The following is a 17,052-nucleotide window of genomic DNA, read 5'->3' on the forward strand; positions in this document are numbered from 1 at the left end:
GTCTATAAGATCTCTCGGGGGTTATGAGTATTTCGTAACCTTCATTGATGACTTCTCCATGAAAACCTAGATCTATTTCTTGAAGACAAATGATGATGTCTTCAATCGCTTCCAAGAGTTTAAGGCTCTTGTGGAGAACATGACAAGAAGAAAGATAAAGGTTCTTCGTACAAATAATGGAGCTAAGTTCACAGATAAGATCTTCACAAGATTTTGTCCAAAAGAGGGCATCAAGAGAGAATGGACAGCTCCATATAACCTACAACAGAATGGGGTCGTATAACGGAAGAACAGATCGATAGTTGGAGAAGCAAGGGTGATGCTATATGACCAGGACATGCCTAAATTTCTCTAGGAAAAGGCATGTAGTACAACAGTGTATATTCAAAACAGAGTTCCTCACAAGGTGTTGGGGAAGATGACACCCAAGGAGGCATTTACAAGAAAGAAGACATAGGTTGGACATTTCAAAATCTTTGGCAATATAGCTTATTGTCATGTGCCGGATGACAAACGCACCAAGTTGGATCAAACTATGGAAGATATTTCGTTGGATACAGCGAAACATCCAAGGCATACAGGATCTATATTCCTAGCAGCAAAAAGATCATCGTGAGACAGGATGTGAAATTCTAAGAGAAAGCCTTTAGAAGATCTCGCAAGTTCCCAACAGATGATCAGAGTGGGCCAGTAGAAGCTCCAAGAGTTGAAGAGGGATCTTAGTCTCACAGTACTAGTATGAGTACAGTGACCATTACAAGTGCAGGTACAGGTGCAGAGGAGAGTTCACAGCAGATGGAGCAGCAGGGGTAGGATGAGGAGCATGAAGCTCCACCCACCACCAGTGGAAGAAGAAACAAGGAGGTGCTTCAGACATTGAGAGATGCGCAAGAGTTCATGGGAGCTCCTAGAGTGAGCACCAGAGAGCACAGACAGCTAGACAAGTATAAGGCATTGGTGACAGAGGTCATTGACAGAGAGCCTTCCAACTATCATGAGGTTGCACAACATCAGGTGTGGCAAGATGCAATGGTGGAGTACAACTCCATCATGCTAAATGATGTATGGGAAGTCATAGCTACATTGGTGGATAGGGCAGTAGTTGGCTCTCGTTGGATCTACAAGATCAAATATGTTGTAGATGACAGTTTGGAAAAATATAAGGCTAGGTTTGTGGCCAAGGGTTTTGCTCAGAAAGAGGGCATAGACTATGAGGAGACATTTGCTCCAGTGGCCAAATACACTTCTATCAGGGCCATGATATCTCTAGCAGCGCAGATGGGATGGAAAATTCACCAGATGGATGTCAAGACAGTTTTTTTCAACGAAGTAATAGAAGAGGTGCATATCGAGTATCCAGAAGGATTTGAGACACATAGGAGGGGTACTCATGTATGCAAGTTGAAGAGGGCGCTATATAGACTCAAGCAAGCTCCCAGAGCATGGTATGGTCGGATCGACAGTTACTTGCAGCAAATGGGCTTCATGAAGAGCGAGGCAAATTCTAACCTCTACTATTTGATGGTAGGAGGTGAGCGCTCATTCTCGTACTATATGTGGATGATCTATTTCTGACAAGGTCATCAGGGCTCATAGAGGACTGCAAAAGGGACTTAGCAGTTGAGTTTGAGATGAAGGATTTGGGACTAATGCATTATTTCCTAGGACTGGAGGTATGGCAGATAGATGGGGAGATCTTCCTTGGGCAAGGGAGATATACTATGGAGATATTGAAGAGATTTAGGATGCAGGACTGTAGACCCATGTCTATGCCTATGATTACCAACTAGAGGAAGATAGATGCATCAGAGGATGTAGCAGTGGACCCAACCTTGTATAAGCATCTTATTGGCTCTCTCATGTATCTCGCCAACACAAGGCCAAACACTTGTTTCGTGGTCAATACTATCAGTGAGTTCATGGTAGAAACCATGAGAGTACATTGGATAGCAGCGAAACATGTGCTGAGATATCTACGACGTATAGTCGAACATGGTTTGAGATATACTCGAGGTGATGGTATCAGATTGATGGGATATACAAATGCAGATTGGACAGGTAGTGTAGTGGATCGGAAAAACACCTCAAGTTGTTGCTTCAGTATTGGATCAGGAGTTGTCTCTTGGTGTAGCAAGAAGCAGAAATATGTGGCATTGAGTTTTGTGGAAGCAAAATAAATGGCGGCAAGCATGACCACATGTGAAGCTATTTGGCTTCGGAAGCTGCTAGTGGTAGTATTTGGTCGGAGGATGGATTCGACTAGTATCTAATATGATAATCAGAGTTGCATCAAGCTCTCTGAGAATCTAGTGTTCCATGATAAGTCGAAACATATCAACATCAAATACCACTTCATCAGAGATTGTGTACAGTGTGGATTAGTTCGGCTACAATATGTTTCCACAGATCAACAGATTGCAGATATTCTAACGAAGGCCTTGGGAAAGACAAAGTTTGTCTTCTTCAGGGATAAGTTGGGAGTAGTGGAGAACACCTTCCTCGCTAAGAGGGAGTGTTAGTTTTTGTAGCTCGGACAAGTGTTCTAGTCTCTATTGGTGTCTATGAGGCTAAGGAACACTAGAGGATAATTAGCTCCAAGACCTGAAAAAGATTCTAAGGGAAATGTCTTAATTAGATTAATTAGTTAGTTTTTATAATTTTCTTGAGTCTAACTTAGGAGAAGTGGTTAATTAAATCAAATTAATTGTGACAAAATTGATTTTCTCTAGTGACTTCTAGAAAAGTCATGAGAAGGGGTCAAGATGATCTTAGCCATCAATTGAGATTAGATCGTGGTCGATCGCAGTCATTGGTTGCCCAACAAGAGATTATAAGAGCAAGTCAATGGAGCTTTTGGAGAAAATCATTTGCAGTGAGAGAAAGGGCACACTGATAGCGAGGAGGACACCAAGCAGCAGGAATCAACAGTTGTCGAGTAAAATATTTCCAGAGAGAATTTCTTCATCAGCTTCTTCCAATTTATGAGATTCAAAGGGAGAGATTTTCCAATTCGATTTCTCTAGAGGAGGCCGAAATTATTCTAGTGTGCAAGGGTTTCTGGGAGGTCGAGTTTGCATTCGCACATGTGGGAGAAAGAAGACGTTTCAGAGGCAGATTTCTTCTAGGGGAGGCCATGAGGTCAAGCCGAGTTAATTGTCGGAGGAGGCCGAGTTTGCCAGAGGTTGTGTGAGGCCAAATTCCTTCAACTAGAGCCACACGTGTGGGTCATACGCACTTGCAGAGGGAGACCAAATTATTTCAAGAGGGTCGAGATGTCTTACAGAGGGAGGTTGATTTCCTTCCAGGTGTTTTTATGTGCTGGTAGCTGGAGAAAAATAATTGTCAAAGCTTTGCCAATTTACGGCAAGCAGTTTAATTTCAATCACAATTTTTTGTTGAAGAATAAGAATAAAATCCTCATCTACTACACTAATTTTCTCTTCGGGGTATTTCCAGAGACTATTGTCCAAATATATCGGTGTCTGAATTTTATGTGTGTGCATTATTTTCTCAGTTCCTGTTATTATTAGTGAAAATTGTACTAGTGATTTTATTCGTTATTTGCCGTAATTAATTTCTGAAGACATCATCTGCATAAGATAGAAGAATAATTTTGAGTAATTGCAATTAAGGGAATTTCACATGGTATTAGAGTAGATCTAAAGCACAGGGGTTTGCAGGAGTAAATCAGCACAGGGCACAAGAAGAGAAAAGTCAAGGGTTTAAAACCCAATTCAAATCTCTCCAGATTTATTTTTGTCTAGTTTCCACGAGTTTGAAGACATGGGCCCAGCAAGTTCGAGAGATCAAGACAAGTTGGATGGAGCCTCTAATTTTGGTGTCTGAAAAGCCAGAATTATCTTGTTGTTGGAGGAGAATGGTCTCAAGGAGTATGCGACCAGTGTGATAGTCGTACCAACTGATCCATCACAACTCTTAACATACAAAAAGGAATATGCAATTAAGGAAATTTCACAAAGTTCGACCTGCTGCCCAGAGTATGCCCAGAAATTCGCACAGGTGAAGTCAAAGAGAGATAAGGAATATGCTTGAAATGTCTTCATCCTTCTTCTTCTCCTTCGCTTGTATGCCCAGAAGATACTTTGTTGTGTGAGTGATCGAATCGTTGCTTGTGGAGGAGGTCGAGTGCCTTATATATAGTGTTCTCACTAGCTTGAATGGGAGTCTCTTCACTAGGGCCAACTTGACAAGTTTGGAGCCAAAAATTCAAAATACAAAATTCAAAATTTTCAGGGGCTAATCAATAAAATGACATGAACATGTCTTACATTTTCATTATATATTTCAAATTCTAAAATATTAATTATGAAGACCAACCATAGCTACAAAATTCAACACACGCAACTTCATCTTTATGCATATTAATGAAGTTTCCAATTGTCCAATAGTTGTTTAATTCTAGACTTGATTTTCAACCATCTATTGTTTCATGGTTTTGTGATTCACAACACTTATATGTCTTGCTGATTTGACATAAGGCTGCAATCCTTAAGTGATTTAACTTTAATATTCAAGAAGATAGGGCAGATTTGCTAGTGTCTAAAGCTGTCATAAATAAGTTCCAGATCTGTTTTATGCATGATAAGAGAGCCCTAAAGGGGAAAAAATTGTTAGATTTGTTTTACACGTGATAAAATAGTCCTAGAGGGAAAGAAATTGTTGACGTACTTTGATATATTTTCTCTTGAATTGCCCAATGGATTGGGGTTGTTAAGAGATGAAATATTGTCCATTGTTGCTGCTGTTTTATCTATCAAAACAGCTCTAAGGCCGAAATTCACAGGTTTAAGACCCAGGAAACCTCTAGTTAAGAGGTGAAATTTCTAAATTATTTGATCACAGAAATTTTTACAAAGTTGACCTATCTTGTAAGATTTATTTACATTAGCGTTTTTTCAATTGAATTTTGATACATTAGACTTTTGGTTCCAAGTAACATGTTGGCCATTCTTGTATATCTAGGCAATGGAGGTAACAATAGAACATAGATAATAAATGCACTTATTAATGTAATATTATGTTATCATTGCAATATAAGGGGCATTTTTGAGGGGAAGGGGAGCGGGGGGAATTCAAATGACTACTAAATTTGCTGCAGAATAAAATTGTTACTAAAGATACTGTTGTACTCACCATGATGAGGGAGAAGACCACCATGACAGAATATCCAATCGTTTACCTTCAACACAACTCCATGACGTGCCAATTCACATGCCAATCGACCACCAGGCATGAAAAGTGAACTTCTTGCCATTGCTCGTTTTTGCATCTAATCCCCAAAGCCATACAAAAACATCATCACAAAACTACAAAGTTCTCCTCACAAAAAAAGTTGCTAACATAGATATAATGTTGTAAACACAAATACACATTTTATCCATGTATAAATTTTATCTCTACCAAAAAAACTCTGATGCGATTACCCCTTATTTATTTATCGTTTTATCACTTCTCATCCAGGTCGCATAATCTGATTCTGCTAAAAGAATTCTATTTTTTTATGGAGTTGATTTACATGTATCAAACATTTTTTCAAACTCAATTTGAAATGGCACAACAATGTTCAACAGCTTGAAATGATTGAAAAGAACTCAACTCAAAAATTCATTTTCTATTAAGAACCATATATATATATATATATGCAACGTCTTTTTTCTTTCCAAACAATGGGATATAAACTCTTGAACTTGAATAGACATAAAATAAAATATAATTGATGTACACTATCTTTGAAGAAAATGGTATGGTCATTCTTTGCATAAACTAGCTCTTTAACATCATAGTAGTGATGAAAGAAAAAAAGAAAAATTATATTAATATCCACAAATGACCAACATAGGATAATGGGACTCAAACGCACATCAAGCAACAATAACAATATAGCAGTGCCTGACCCATCTCCTAAAAGAGAAAAACAAAAAACAATAACCTACAATAGTAAAAGGACATATAATAAAATAGCATGAAAACAAGATAGAGGGGTAAAAGCTTATATCTAAACCTAAGATGCACAAAACTTGGAAATCGGTATAGGCTTCACAAATGGGAATGCCTAGAAATGTGATCCCCCCTAAAACATGTTAGTTAGGAAAACATATTATACAAAAATAATATATATATATATATATAAAGAGAGAGATAGAGAGTGAGTATGTTTTAGATAACATATTACCTTGCAAGATAATAAGAATGATATATATAAATGACATTTTAAAAGGAAGCCCATGCCTATAATAACTCCCATAGATGATAAAATTATTCAAAAAACCAAAAGAAACATTTGGATGAGGTTATAAATCCAAATTTCAAAATTAGCCATTATAAATAAGAGTCAAGACTATACATCCAAATCAACCACAATATATAAGATTATACATCCAAAATCATCCTTTATAGATGAGGCTATATGTGCCAAACAAAACATGAACTAAACCCTAATACATATCCATTTCATTTCATCTTCATCATTATCAACAAAAATACACCACTATCCTTGTTGCCACACAATCTAGTAGGGGTCCTAGGAGGGCTACCTAAGGGACAACTACAAGACCAGGTGACAACAATGGGACAAAGACCCACTATCACCTAAGTCAGTGTCCCCTACTCTTTACGCACCTTCATTGATGGGAGGAGTCTCAGTATGAGGGAAATCACTAATAATGATAGGATCAATGACAAGGTATGATATGATTTCCAAAGCCCATTTAGGGAGAGGCTCAATTAAGGGCTCAATGCTTCAATAGAAGCTAAGGGCTCTCCAAGAAAGACCTATGAGGAGACCTAGACCTAGGGATAATGATATTCAATGATGACAAAGAGACCTAAAGTCAAGGCTCCAAATATGATTAGGGCAACTCAAGAAGATTTGTATGATGCTTATGTACCTTTAGATAGGCTTTCGCTATACTTGAGAAGCCTAGAATGGGACCACACGAGACCTGAGACCCTCCAAAAGAGCTCACTAGATCAAGGTAGTGTAGGGAAAGGGTTTTAAATGATTTATTCCACTAAATACTATGTGCTAAACGCTCAAGAAGACCTCTCACCAAGACGTTCAAGATGATTTCTAGGAATGCAACTAGCGCTTAAGTTTTCCACAATCTAACCCTGGGAATTGCCTCAAAGCTAGAGGAAATACCAACACAATAGCCTGTCAAAATGAATTTCCAAAGTCACTCCTCCAATGCAATTCGCATCAAGCTCTAGCTAGTCATCTAGGGTTAGGGCTGAAATTTAGAAAGACAAGAAAAAAAGAAGGAGAAGGGGGTGATCATCAAGTTTTCTCGGATTAGTATTGTTACCACTCAAACTAGCAGGGTTCCTAAAAGGGTAACTACTAGGTCAAGGGCAACAATGGAGCAATAGCCCACTGTCACCTCAGCTAAGGCTCCCTACTCTTTACGGACTTTCACTGATGGAAGGAGACCCGGTATAAAGGGAATCACTAGATGAATGAGCCAATAAAAAGATAAGGAGTGATTCCTAAGGCCTATTCACAAGAGAGACTCCATTGTATGGTTTTCTTGTTTGAGAAGCAAGGTGTAAGGCTCTCTTGGAAGGACCAAGGGGATTTCAAGGGCTAGGTTTTGCGGATAAAACTTATAAAGGAGATACCTAGTCCTAGAAATCCTTGTGAAAACTTGGTTTCCAAATGGTCTTCATGAAAATAACTTCAATAAGTTGTGGGACCACACAAGACCAAGTGGACCCAAAATTAGGTCAAGGGGGTGGAGTTGATCAACCAAGGGTGTGCTTGACCTAATTGAGGGGGAGAAGGGGATCAAAGGGGAAATTTTTAGTAATTTTGATGTAATGATCCCAATGAGGTCACTAGCCAAGGGAAACCAAGGGCAAGAATCGATCTCGGAGCTAGGGCTTGAAATATCTCAAGATCCCACCGTCAGAATTGCTTCAAATTTGGAGGGCTTCTAGAAGACACACAACACAGTAGAGGGCAAGAGATCGAACTTTTTGGATGGGTGAATCGTGAGAAAATTGATGCCCTAGGTCACCTATGGAGGCTAGGCCTAGAAAGAAAGAGAAAGGTGAGAAAAATATGCTTTTGAGTGATCACCAATGGAGGATCAGTGCCTAATCCTTTGGGGAATATGGAGTCAAGATGAAATTTGTGTTTTAGAAGAACTTCACCCAATCAAGGAGCCTCCTAGACAACTTCACATGCCAATAAGGGCATGAGAGCAGCTGTTAGAAGAGTTTATACTTCAATGTGCAATAATTGATTACTTATCAAGATATGTTCAATAGAAACAATCTCTAGGAACATTCACCCCTTTACACATGATACATAAGATGATGCAACGCTATAAAGATTAAATTTCCACAATTTCACATAAGAAAAGCAGTAAATTTCAGATGTAATATAGCGAAAATCTCACAAGAGAGAGAGACCCAATCCAAGTGATGATGATACAAATGATTCATTTCACTTTTATTTATGCACTCTCTAATGAATTCGATTTAGTTAAATTGGCCTAATTTAGCCCCAAAAATAAAATAATGTGCATAATAACAATACTTTTGGTGACAAGCCCACCAAATAGCTCAATAATACATGAATAAGCCTCTCAAGAGGGCCAAATGATCAATAAAGTGAGTCGTTGGGCCTTTGAGGAGGCCTAATGAAGTCCAAGGGGTGCCATGATGTAGAAATGGACTCCCAACATAGTGGACAAGGGGTTGGCCCCTTGTTTTCCAAGCAAGAACCTGTGGTGCTCCCAAGTGGGTGTGGGGGCACAAGGACATCCTCATGGGTCTCCAGGTGGATTGAAAATACCTATAGAGCATCTGTAAGGGCTAGGATGGTGATGTAAGCCCTCCCTCTTCAGCGGGATACATCCTTTAGGCCCTGGAACATCTGCCAAGTGCATGGTGCAAGTGTGGACTTGGTTGGGCATGGTGAACCAGGTGTGTCATCCTCATCCAAAAAGGTGAAACATGAATAATCAATGATCGGTGTTGGGGATCCATGAAGTAATATCTTATATGGTGGAAGCCCATGGCTCTCAACGCTCACCCTACAAGTGCCAATGTGACCCTCTGGAGGGCTAGGGCCCCGTATAGGGAGACCAAGCGCCAAATGAAGACCCACCTGCAATCCTGCATAAGATCCAATGCGTCCCCTTGCCCTCCAATACAACAAGTCATTAGAATACTCAAGTAATAAAGCTTACAAGTCATGGGATCAATGGGGCACTTCACGGTGGCATGCCCTTCTATAGTGGGATTTGGCATGTACAAGTGTCTCCAAGCTCATTATGGGGTTAACCAAGGACCCTATTAGGTGGTTTCAACCTCTAAAGGGGATGACATTGCCATGGTACCTACCTTAAGTAGTAGGTGGCAAATGATATAACAATGGAATGTAGTGGGGATCAGGAGAATCATCCAGACCACATGTCAAAGTTCATGGGTAGGAGGGAGCAAATCGTGGTACATGAGTTACCCCGACCTTTGTTTTTCCACCCTTCTTCATATGCCTTTTTTCTTTTATTGATTTTTCTTCATAACTGCTCGGAGCTCCAGGGCATGAGAGCATAATGTGTAATATGTAGCAGTGGATTTCATCACCCACTAGGGCTTGGGACAATCATGGGTTCTTTAATGATAGAGGAGGCTCATCTAGGGCCCATAGGAACCAGGGTGATGGTCATGGATAAGGGGTAGAGCTCATGTTTGGCTTTTTCACCACGCGCTAAATTTGTATGTCCCAACCATATTTTGCATTTTGTAGTACGTTTTCCTGTTGAGAGTGGCCAAATTATGTTTTTTCTTTTATTTTTAGCTACAACAACCTCTCGGGCATCGTTCCAGGCCCGACCTAAAGTGTGGACAAGGGGAGGGGGAGGCTAACCCTATGTGGACCCAATGGCCACATGTGGACCCGGACAAGAAAATAGATGAATGGGGCCAAAATAAGTGGAACGGGAGCAATATAGGTGGTGTCGAGAAGCGAGAACACGTGACCAAAATCAGGATTTCCCATGTAGTGCCAACCCAAAACCCAAATGGTCAATAAAGGAGATCCCACGGGAATAGGTACAAAGGTAACCATGAAATCGAGCAGTGGAGACAAGAATACAAGCCTAACCGACTCTTTCTGCCGAATCCCCCCACCAATTCATGCCCAAAAGTGCCCATGACAAGTAAGGAAAATTACTCAAGTATACAAATCAAAGGTCATACCTTTGGGGTTGGGAGGTCCACCTTCAAACATACATTCTAACAGATGGGCAAGGGACCACATGGTTGGCTCAGGTGGCAGAGAAAGTGGAACATCGAGCTATCTAGGGGTTGTTGGCTGTCGGCTGAGGACCATCTAGGAGAAAAAAATTCTCCTATGCATACTACCCACAGATGGTGGGTGTCAAGTGCCTTACCCTTGGGCTATGGAGTCTATGTGATTTGATATCCGGTTAAAATTTGTCTTCAAGGAGGCTAAATTGTGATGCCCTAGCTCTCACTCTTTAGCATTTACCCACCTAAGATCAATGGACTTTTATGGAAAAAAAACAAGTTGAATTCCACTAGGAACATTCATCTACTTGCCATTCAATGAATAACATGCACAAATTTGCAATCTAACAAACTTTTCAATGATATTCAATAATTAGGGCATAAAAAGAACTAGCTAGTTGCAAGATTTCCACATATTAGAAATTATTGCATGAAAAAAATTCAACATAAAAGCACTTAAAAAGTAGCAAGAGATATATCCAATCCAAGATCAAGATAGCGACTCCAAGAGAGAACACAATTTCAACTCCCAAAAATACCAAAATGCATCAAAAGAGCTCCAATAGACATTCCAAGGAAAATTGTGAAATTCTCAAGAGAGAGATCGAAGAAGTGATGATGATGTTTGATACAAACGAGGCTCTACTTTATTTATATGAGCCTCTCACAAGTTCAAATTAGCCTAAGATGCCCATAAGAATATTTTAATGTACAAAATAACAATAACTTTGGTGACAAAGCCCACCAAATAGCCATAAAGTGTAAGATAAGCCACCCAAATGAAGTTGAAATGATGTAGAAATTGAGTAGGAGGGTTGTTGGAAGGCCTAATCGAGTCCTCAAGATGCCATGATGAAGAAAAGGGCTCCATGAATGACGGTCAAGGGGGTGGCCCCTTGATCTCCAAGTAAAACATCATGTGGTACTCCAAAGTGGCGTTGGGGCACAAGCAGTGGCCTCATGGGTATCCTAGTGTAAAATAAGCTTGTACACTGCTCCAAATGAGGGAACAGAAGATGGTGCCTACCCTCCCATGTCTCAAGGATCTAGACAAGGGGCACTCATAGTGGCCCTAAGAACCAGGGTGATGGCCATGATGATAAGAGGTAGAGCTCAGGTTTGGCTTTTGCCCAAGTGCTAAATTTTATTGTCCCAACCACTTTTTGCATTTTGTGGTAATATTTCCTTTTGTATGTAGCCATGATATGTTTTTACCTTGTTTTTTAGCTGCATCAACCTCCAAGGCATCGTTTTAGGCCCAACCCAGACATGTGGACAATGGGAGGGTGACACCAGAGCCTTGTGGACCTAGTGGTCATGTGGACCCAGAGAGGGAAGATGATGAAATAGGGCATGTAATGTGCAAAGGGGAGTGAAAAATGTGGAACGGGAAAATGGGACCACGCTACCAAAATCGGGGTTTCCCAAGTAGTGCCCATCCTAAAGTTGTAAGCCAATAGGGGAGATCCCATGGGACTAGGGTTGAGGATTAACTCCCCAATTAAGGTAAGGGAACAAGACTACAGTCAAAACCCCTCCTCTTTCCAAGTCACCCAGTAATCCATACACAAGCGTGCCCAAGAAAAACAAGCATAAGAAACCAATTACATAATGAAAAATCATACCTTTAAGAGTAAATGGCCCACCTTCAAACATACGATCTCAACAGATGGGCGAGGGGACATATTGTTGAAAAGTGTAACTAGATTCAATATTTGTTAGGCTAGGCAGTAACTCCTCAAGGCAAAAATGATTCGTACGTATTATTCCATCAGGTAGGTCCTCATTATATACATGAGGGAGAGACTGTTCAGTTCATCTCCCGATGACTGTTCATATTACTTATTTATCTATTTACATATATTCACCCAATCACAAGGATTAGGTGTCAACATTCCCCCCGCTAATCTGAAGGGATGTTGGTGAGTCCAAGCATCATTCTGAATCATTCAAGCTTTTCTCTTCCAAGCGCTTTAGTGAAGATGTCTGCAATTTGCTCATTTGTGGAACAATGATGGAGATGGATTGTTTTGGCCTCAACATGATGTCGAATCAGATGATATTCAATATTGATGTGCTTCGTTTGATCATGGAACTTTGGGTCCTTGGCCAACTTTATTGCGAGGTATTGTCAATCATGAGTGGAGTTGATTGTACTTGTTTTACCTGCAAATCTTCAAGAATTTTCCTGAGCCACACAATTTCTTTTGTTGCTTCAGTTGCTGCCACGTATTCTGCTTCTGTTGTGGAATCTGCTGGAAGTTGGAACTGATTGTTTGCATGATCTCCAGGAGACAGCTCCTGATCCAAGACTCATAGCATATCCTGAAGTAGATACCCCAGTTTCTTTGTCTCCATCGAAGTATGAATCAGAGTATCCAATCAAGCTGAAGTCGTCCACCTGTGTATACTTGATTCCAAAGTCTTGAGTTCCCTTCAAGTACCTTAGAACTCTTTTTGCAGCAGATCAATGTCCCTCACAAGGCTTTTGCATAAACCTGGAGAGGACTCCAACAGCAAACGAAATGTATGGTCTGGTAGTAGTTAGGTAGTTGAGACTTCCTACAAGCTGTCTATACTTTGTTGCATCCTCAAATTCTTTTCCTTCAATAGATGTGAGCTTTAAGTTTTGTTCCATTGGAGTAGTAAGAGGATTTCACTTTGTCATGCCAAACCTGTTCAACAAATCTCCAATGTATTTCTTTTGAGAAAGAAATATGGACTTCGGATGTTGGGTTACTTCAATGCCAAGATAGTAATGAATATAGCCCAAATCAGTGATTTCAAAACTTTTCCCCAATTCCTTCTTTATGGATGCAATGTAGCTTTCATTGTTCCCTGCCATCAAAAGATCATCTACATATACCACAAGATATACAACTGTTTTGCCAACTTTCTTGACAAATAAAGTCGCATCATCAAGATCATAATGTTTGAAATTGAGTTTCAGAAGATGCTCGATTAGTTTTTCATACCAAGCTCGTGGTGCTTGTTTGAGGCCATACAAGGACTTCACTAGTTTGCATACTTTATGTTCATGTCCTTTCACAGCAAATCCTTCAGGCTGGGACATAAAAACATTCTCTTTTAGATCTCCATTTAAGAAAGCAGTTTTTACATCCATTTGATGGACTTTCCAACTGTTCTGAGCTGCTAGGGCAAAGAGTGTCCGGATGGTAGCCCATTTTGTTGTGGGGGCAAAAGTCTCCTCATAATCGACCCCTTCCTTCTGTGCAAAACCTTTTGCCAAAAGCCTAGTTTTGTGCTTGTCAAGTGAGCCATCAGCTTTATACTTGTTCTTGCAGACCCACTTGCAGCCAATTGGTTTGGTTCCTAATGGAGGATCAACCAGCGTCCAAGTGCCATTCTTTATGAGGGCATCATACTCCTTTTGCATTGCTTCTTTCCATTCATCATGAGAAGCAGCTTCTTTGAAGGAAGTTGGTTGAAAATCTGTAGACAAGTTCAATTCACAATCATAAGAAACATCCATATCAACAAGTGAATTAGAGTCATCCACATCACCTCCATTTTGCTAGTTTGAATTTCTAGTTCCTGTCTTTCCAACCTCATCAGGATGAACACTTTCAAGTGTCTTTGTCAGCCACTTTGGGGGACCTTTCTCAGATGGTCCAAGTTGTTCTGTTGATTGAGTTGGGACTGAATCAAGATTGAGACTCACAATTCTATCAATCATGTCACTTAAAGCATCATCCGTTGTTGGAGTTTCATTAGGGGGAGAGTGTTCTTTAGAAGAAGATTCCACATGTTGATCTAGTATAGGAATTACCCCCTTCAAGGTGTGGAATCTGATTATCAAATTCTTGAAATGATTTTGCTTTTGCGAATCTATCCAAGCGATCAAGTTGCCGCTCAACAACATTGTCAGTTTTGGATGATTCAAGAAAAATTATATCTCTAGATACAACAAACTTTTTATTTACTTCATCATAGAGACGATATGCTTTGGAGGTGTTTGAATACCCCAGAAAGATACACTTACGACTTCTAGCACCAAGTTTGTTTCTATGTACCCTTGGTATCAAGGCATAACAGGTGGAACCAAAGACCCTGAGATGCTTTACCGAAGGAACATGTCCATACCACATTTCATATGGAGTCTTGTTTCTTATAGCATTAGATGGACATCTATTCTTTATATATGCAGCACATAGAATAGCATCAGCCCAAAACATTATCTTTACATTTTTTAAGAAGAGCATGGATCGTACCATATTTAAGATTATCCTATTCATTCTTTCAGCTACACCATTCTGTTGGGGATTATAAGGCACAGTTGTTTGATGTTTGATCCCATGTTGGCGAAGATAGTTTTCAAATTCATTTGATGTGTATTATTTTCCATTATCAGTGCGCATAGACCCAATATGAGATTGTGCATCATTTTCAATCCATTTATGAAAATTCTTGAATGTTTGAAAAGCATCAGATTTGTTCTTCAATAAATAAACCCAACACATTCTGGTGTAGTCATCAATAAATGTCATGATATATTTATTTCCATTTGCAGAAGGAACGGGCATTGGACCACATCAATCTGAATGAATGAGTTCAAGTTTTCTATGTGCTCTTGAATGTGAATCATGAAAACACTGTTTGCCATGCTTTCCTAGAATTCAAGCATCACATTGCTTACGTTTTCTAGGAATTGTAGGCAAACCAGCAGCACCATTTTTCTTCAACAAGCGGAGACTGTCATAGTTCAAATGTCCAAATCTAGCATGCCATAATAAACTTGATGGAAGTGTACCTTCTTCATGATGAGAATTGTATGAGAAATGTTGTGCATGAGCAGAGGTTCCTTGCAGCCTTTCTTCTTCTATTCCCCTCATGACAAGTGAGTGGTCAGAATCTTTTCTTATGAATGGAGTGACCATGCTGGCGGATGTGGACCAAGGACAACAAGTTTCTCTTGAGTTGTGGGAGATATAGAACATGATGCAAAAGAAAGTCTGGAAAACCAGGCAATTTAACCCTGATTGTCCCAAGCCCTGATGGCTTGATTTTTGATTGGTCTGCAAAGTATACTGCTCCATCAACATTGTCAGTGAAATCTTCAAAAAAAATCTTTTCTATGAGTCATGTGGCAGGTTGCTCCTGAATCAAGCAACCAATCATTTTTCCAAGAAGCAAGTGAAGCATTACATAAATCTTCATTTACACCAATGTTACATTGTGCCACAACACAGTGAGCGGATTCAGGTGCTTTACCTTTGTCTGTATCATCAGTTTTACCTTTCTGTTGGTTTCTTTTCTGCTCAATTTTGTCCCATGGTAGCTTGCATGTAGAGGCATCATGTGATCCATTTTTTTTGCAACGAATGCAGTGCAAATCTGCCTTTTCTCCTTGAGAATGTCGTCCCCCCTTGCCTCTGAAATATCTTCCTCTTCCTCTTCGACCACCTCTTCCTCTTGAAGAATCTTGAGTAGGATGCTTTTCTTTGTGAGCAAGGCACACAGCCTCTTCAGAAGATTCAGGGGCTGTCTTCTTTCCAAAAGCTTTTTCTCTTTCAGCAAACTTTTTCACAAGAGAGTCAAAGGTGATATCTTTGAGATTTCCATTTGCTTGCAATGACTCAAGATAATTGGAGTAAGTAGGATAAAGTGCCTTGAGAAAAGCGATAAGAGGAATATCCAATTCAACCTTAGTGGATTTGATATCATGCATTATAGACTTTACTTCAGATGCAAGAGCAAGAGGATCATTATTTTGCAGTTCAAGAGTGAAGAGTTTAATCATGAGTTGAACAACTTCAAGTGCAAAATGTGAGTCATAGAGTTCTTTCAGCTTTTGTAAGGCTTCAAAGGCAGTTGAATATGACGAAATATGGCGACTCACCTCTTCATTTACAGATGTTGCGATTAATGCATAAGCTTTGTTGTTCTTGTTTTCCCAAATGAGGAGCTCTTTCTCTGAGGTAGGTTGTACCGGTTCATTGTCTCTGTCTCCGACACACACTCCTTTCCACAACTCATTGAAAATGAGGGTGTGTTTTATCATCCAGGACCATTCAGGATAGTTCTCCTTGCAAGTGAGAACTATTCCCACCATGGATATGATTGAATGCATTCTGTAAAAAAAAACTTTTGCTGATAGAAAAATACTTCTGCCAATATACAGTAGAATTGTACTTCTAGTGGTAATTTTTTTTTTTTTTTTTTTTTTTTTTTTTTTACATTTCAAAAAGGCATTCTCTCCATGTACTGTCTTTGTCTTTAAATATAAAACATAGATCAGCTATGCATTCTCAAAAGATTTCAAATCTCTTCCTCATCATTTTTCTGCAACGTTCTTGAATTGTTTTACATGAAAGGGCAACAAAACTATCTGAATTTGGTCTTCACCAATCTAATCTCAATGCATATATTATAAAACTTCAATACAGTTCCATATAGCGTTTCCCATTAGCAAGCAAATGGGTTCTAATCTAACATTTGCATATACTTCAATCCGAGCAGAATCAATCGTTTTGCTAGAAATCACAGATTACCTCACCCTCGGATTCAGTTCTAGGATACTTTTAATTAACAAGATCAGATTTGTAACTACCTTGCCAGTTTTCTAAGTGCTGACTTGAACCTAGCACCAATCATCCACGTATGCGAGATCAATCTGGAGTAAATTCTAAGTGTTGACTTTGAAGATTATATCACATATTTGGAGAATACGATTGGTAATGCAGATGCTTCAATCGCATATCTGCGTGTTGTCCTGTTGAAACCCTGATTTACAGATACGGGTGTAGTCAAAGC

The 17,052-nt window shown here is 39.6% G+C and overlaps 1 protein-coding gene across 3 annotated transcripts in view; it reads right to left on the reverse strand.

The window, feature by feature from the left end:
• The window catches only part of SLP1 (Calcineurin-like metallo-phosphoesterase superfamily protein), a 363,036-nt gene that overhangs the window by 184,338 nt on the left and 161,646 nt on the right, over window positions 1–17,052 (reverse strand). For all 3 annotated transcript variants that reach the window (XM_089437119.1, XM_089437120.1, XM_089437118.1), the window contains one exon: window positions 5,155–5,290. In XM_089437119.1, the coding sequence (XP_089293245.1) occupies window positions 5,155–5,290 (136 nt within the window). The remainder of the gene's footprint in view (window positions 1–5,154; window positions 5,291–17,052) is intronic.

The sequence above is a fragment of the Pinus tabuliformis genome, chromosome 5_2, assembly GCF_031772625.1.
Source record: "Pinus tabuliformis cultivar Carrire ecotype Pingquan chromosome 5_2, CPIR1, whole genome shotgun sequence".
Taxonomy (NCBI): domain Eukaryota; kingdom Viridiplantae; phylum Streptophyta; class Pinopsida; order Pinales; family Pinaceae; genus Pinus; species Pinus tabuliformis.